General features: G+C 40.7%; 1 protein-coding gene across 1 annotated transcript; it reads left to right on the forward strand.

Moving 5' to 3' along the window:
* Positions 1-212: 212 nt before the first annotated feature.
* LOC147722745 (zinc finger MYM-type protein 1-like) lies at positions 213-2,935 on the forward strand. The gene is made up of 2 exons (XM_086967373.1): positions 213-822; positions 957-2,935. Exons 1-2 carry the CDS (start codon positions 213-215, stop codon positions 2,933-2,935), a joined length of 2,589 nt encoding a protein of 862 aa, XP_086823499.1.
* The last annotated feature ends 408 nt before the right edge of the window (positions 2,936-3,343 follow it).

A 3,343-nucleotide genomic window follows, 5' to 3' on the forward strand; every position in this document is an offset into this window, starting at 1 on the left:
ATATGCTATTCCAATGCGCAGAGCCTATTGGGAATATAGGAACTACACAACAACGTGACCTATCAGAGTCCTAATTTCATTAGGAAATATCCTTTGATTTGGTAATTTGTGGTTTAAATGAAAATGACACATCAAAATCTTTCACCAGCCGCCACTGCTGATTGCCTTCTTTTTTCCCCCACTGTAGCCCGGCCCATTGTATTGCAAGCAAAATGAAGAGAATTCGAGTACACGAATCTGGTTCTTCGAAACGAAAGAGAAAGGTGGCTCAGAAGGCTTTCGTAGCGTCACAGGAAGGAGCAATCCTGAACTTTGTCACCCAAGGAAAACCTAAAGATGGAGAATCCTCTGGCCAGAGTACTGCTGATGCACTAGGTAAAACAGGGGCTGACGACCATAAAGAAGAACAAAAAAATGATGATAATATCCATGAGCAGAATGATACGCCCGAGCAGACCAATGAAAATGAACAAGGTGACTCTGACATTGAGACAAACATGCAGCAATTACCAACTCAGGATGAGGATCCTGACAATAGACCCTCAGACAGAGAAACTGAAACATCATTCATCGGTCCATCAACATCTGGCATTCTGGAGGAGGTTCAGAGTTTACAGGCGGATGATGCTGGTAGGGAAAAGGAAGCCAAAGAGCAAGACCATGTTACAGACCTGTGTTCTGAATATGACTTATGTGATTGGAGTGATCCTGCTTCATGGCCGAACTCTCTTACTGACGCTCAACGTGTTCTTCTTGTTGAAAGGGGTCCCTCCAGAGACCCAGATTCTAAAACAAAGTATCCAAGTGATGAGCACTCAAAAAGTAAACGTCGTTTTTCTATTACCATGTACTCACGGAAATTAAGGAATGGTGAAATTATAGATAGGCGCTGGCTTGTTTATTAAAAAAAAATAATGCAGTATTCTGTTTTTGCTGTAAATTGTTTTCTGACGCAGGGATCAAATTTACTAATAATGGAAATGACGACTGGGCACACATGCACAGTTGTCTGTCTGATCATGAATCCTCTTCAAAACATATACGCGCCGTCAGTGCCTGGGTTGAATTAGAAAGAAGGTTAAAACAAGGACAGACAATAGATAAAGAACAGCAGAAGTTACTGCAAGTGGAAAGTGATCGTTGGGGCAAGGTCTTGGAAAGGATCATATCCATTGTTCATTTTCTAGCAGAACGAAGTTTGGCTTTTCGTGGTACAACTGATACTTTGTTCAAACAGAACAATGGCAATTTTCTAGGTCTTGTTGAGCTGCTAGCCAAGTATGACCCATATATGCAAGAGCATGTGCGGAGAATTAAATGTGCTGAAATCCATGCCCATTACTTGGGCAAGAATATTCAAAATGAAATCATTAATCTTATGGGAGCTTCAGTTTTGGACAACATTATTGCAAAAATACACAAGAGTAAATATTTTTCTGTCATTTTGGATTGCACACCTGATGCAAGTCATCAGGAGCAAATGACAATGGTCCTTCGAATTGTGAACGTGGAAACAATGCCAGTCGAAATAAGTGAATTTTTCGTTGGATACTTGCCTGTTGAAAGCAGCACAGGTGCTGGTCTCACAGAAGCATGTTTGCAAAAACTGCAGGAATTGCAATTGCCGTTTCAAAATTGCAGAGGTCAAGGGTATGATAATGGGGCAAATATGAGAGGCTGCAAGAGTGGTGTTCAGAAACGTTTACTTGACATGAATCCAAGAGCGTTCTATGTTCCATGCGGTTGCCATAGCTTGAATTTAGTACTTAGTGATATGGCGAAATCATCCACTCACGCTGTGACTCTTTTTGGAATCTTGCATCAAATTTATATACTGTTTTCTGCCTCAACACAGAGATGGCAAATACTAATTAAGCACGTTAAAGATCTGACAGTAAAGCCCATATCCGAAACTCGATGGGAATGCCGTATTGATAGCGTCAAGGCTGTCCGTTTCCAAGTGGCCGCCGTTTATGATGCCGTGGTTGAAGTATCAGAGGAAGCGAATGACCCAAAGGCCAGAACTGAGGCAGCCGGGTTGGCTAAGCAATTAAGGAGTTATGCATTTCTAGTATCGCTGGTGATTTGGTATGACCTTTTGCAGCAAATAAATCTTGTTAGCAAAATCATGCAAAGTAAAGATATGCAACTTGACATTGCATTGAAATGCCTTGAAAAGACTGTCCAGTTTCTGAAAACTTATAAGGAAAGTGGTTTGACATCTGCACAAGTTTCAGCTAAGGAGTTGGCGGAAGAACTGGAGATGAGCTCAGATGAGATACGTTTTCCTGCATCTACAAGTTTGCGAAGAAGAACGATTAGGAGACAATTTCAATACGAGAGTCGTGATGAGGGAATCTTAGAACCAAAAGAAAAATATCGCATTGAGTTCTTCAACGTCTTGATGGATCAAGCAATTATGTCCATGACTGAAAGGTTCACTCAGATGAAACATCACTATGATTTCTTTGGATTCCTTCACGACTGGGGGAAAATTGCTAGCATGAACGATACTGAATTGATGAAAAGATGTGCAGATTTAAGCATAGTGTTAACCCACAGTTCTGACTCAGATGTAGATCCCGGAGATTTACATACCGAGCTTCGAATGTTCTCCTCCTTGGTGGCAAATAATGCAACAGCTTTGGAAACATTACAATTTATTTATGAAAACAAACTGCACACTGCAGTTCCAAATCTTGCAGTGGCTTTACGCATTGCGTTGACAATCCCAGTTACAGTGGCTTCAGGGGAGAGAACTTTTTCAAAACTGAAATTGATAAAAAATTGTTTGAGGACATCAATGACTCAAGAGAGACTGAATCATTTGGCCCTGTTATCAATTGAACATGACATTACTAGATCTCTGGATTACGGACAGCTTATCAAGGAATTTGCAGCACAGAAGGCTCGTAAAGTTGACTTCCTTTCATAAAGAAGTACGCAAGATGTTTTCCATGGTTTTAATCCGACTCGCTATGTTGCTATTCAGCAAGTATGCAGAAATGACAAAAACAGGTCGTAAGATAACGAAAGAAGGAAAATGGAAAAGTGGAAACAATATAGAAGAGATAGCAAACAGTAAAACACAAAAAGTAAAAAAGTAAAAGAAAAAGTTAAAAAACATAACATAAAAAAACAAAAGAAGATAAGCTGGGTATTGCTGCTACCTCCACGTGGTGCCTGGTGGAAACAGCGAAAGCTGGCAAAACGCAGCAGCAAATTTCGACAAAAGTTAAACGCTTGTTGTGTCACGAGGTGGCTATGCAGTGTCTGCAACGGACGTGGCCACCCGCCAAGCGTAACACCATATTTGATAGGGCATTGATATTACTGTTTCTGG

The sequence above is a fragment of the Lissotriton vulgaris genome, chromosome 4_1 (assembly GCF_964263255.1).
Source record: "Lissotriton vulgaris chromosome 4_1, aLisVul1.2, whole genome shotgun sequence".
NCBI classification, from domain to species: Eukaryota; Metazoa; Chordata; class Amphibia; order Caudata; family Salamandridae; genus Lissotriton; species Lissotriton vulgaris.

Excerpts from the sequence above, each read along its gene's own strand:
- LOC147722745 (XM_086967373.1), top strand. The coding sequence starts at position 213 with ATGAAGAGAATTCGAGTACACGAATCTGGTTCTTCGAAACGAAAGAGA. Across the intron at positions 823-956 it reads AAGTGATGAGCACTCAAAAA|GGATCAAATTTACTAATAAT; the intron begins GTAAACGTCGTT and ends TTTCTGACGCAG.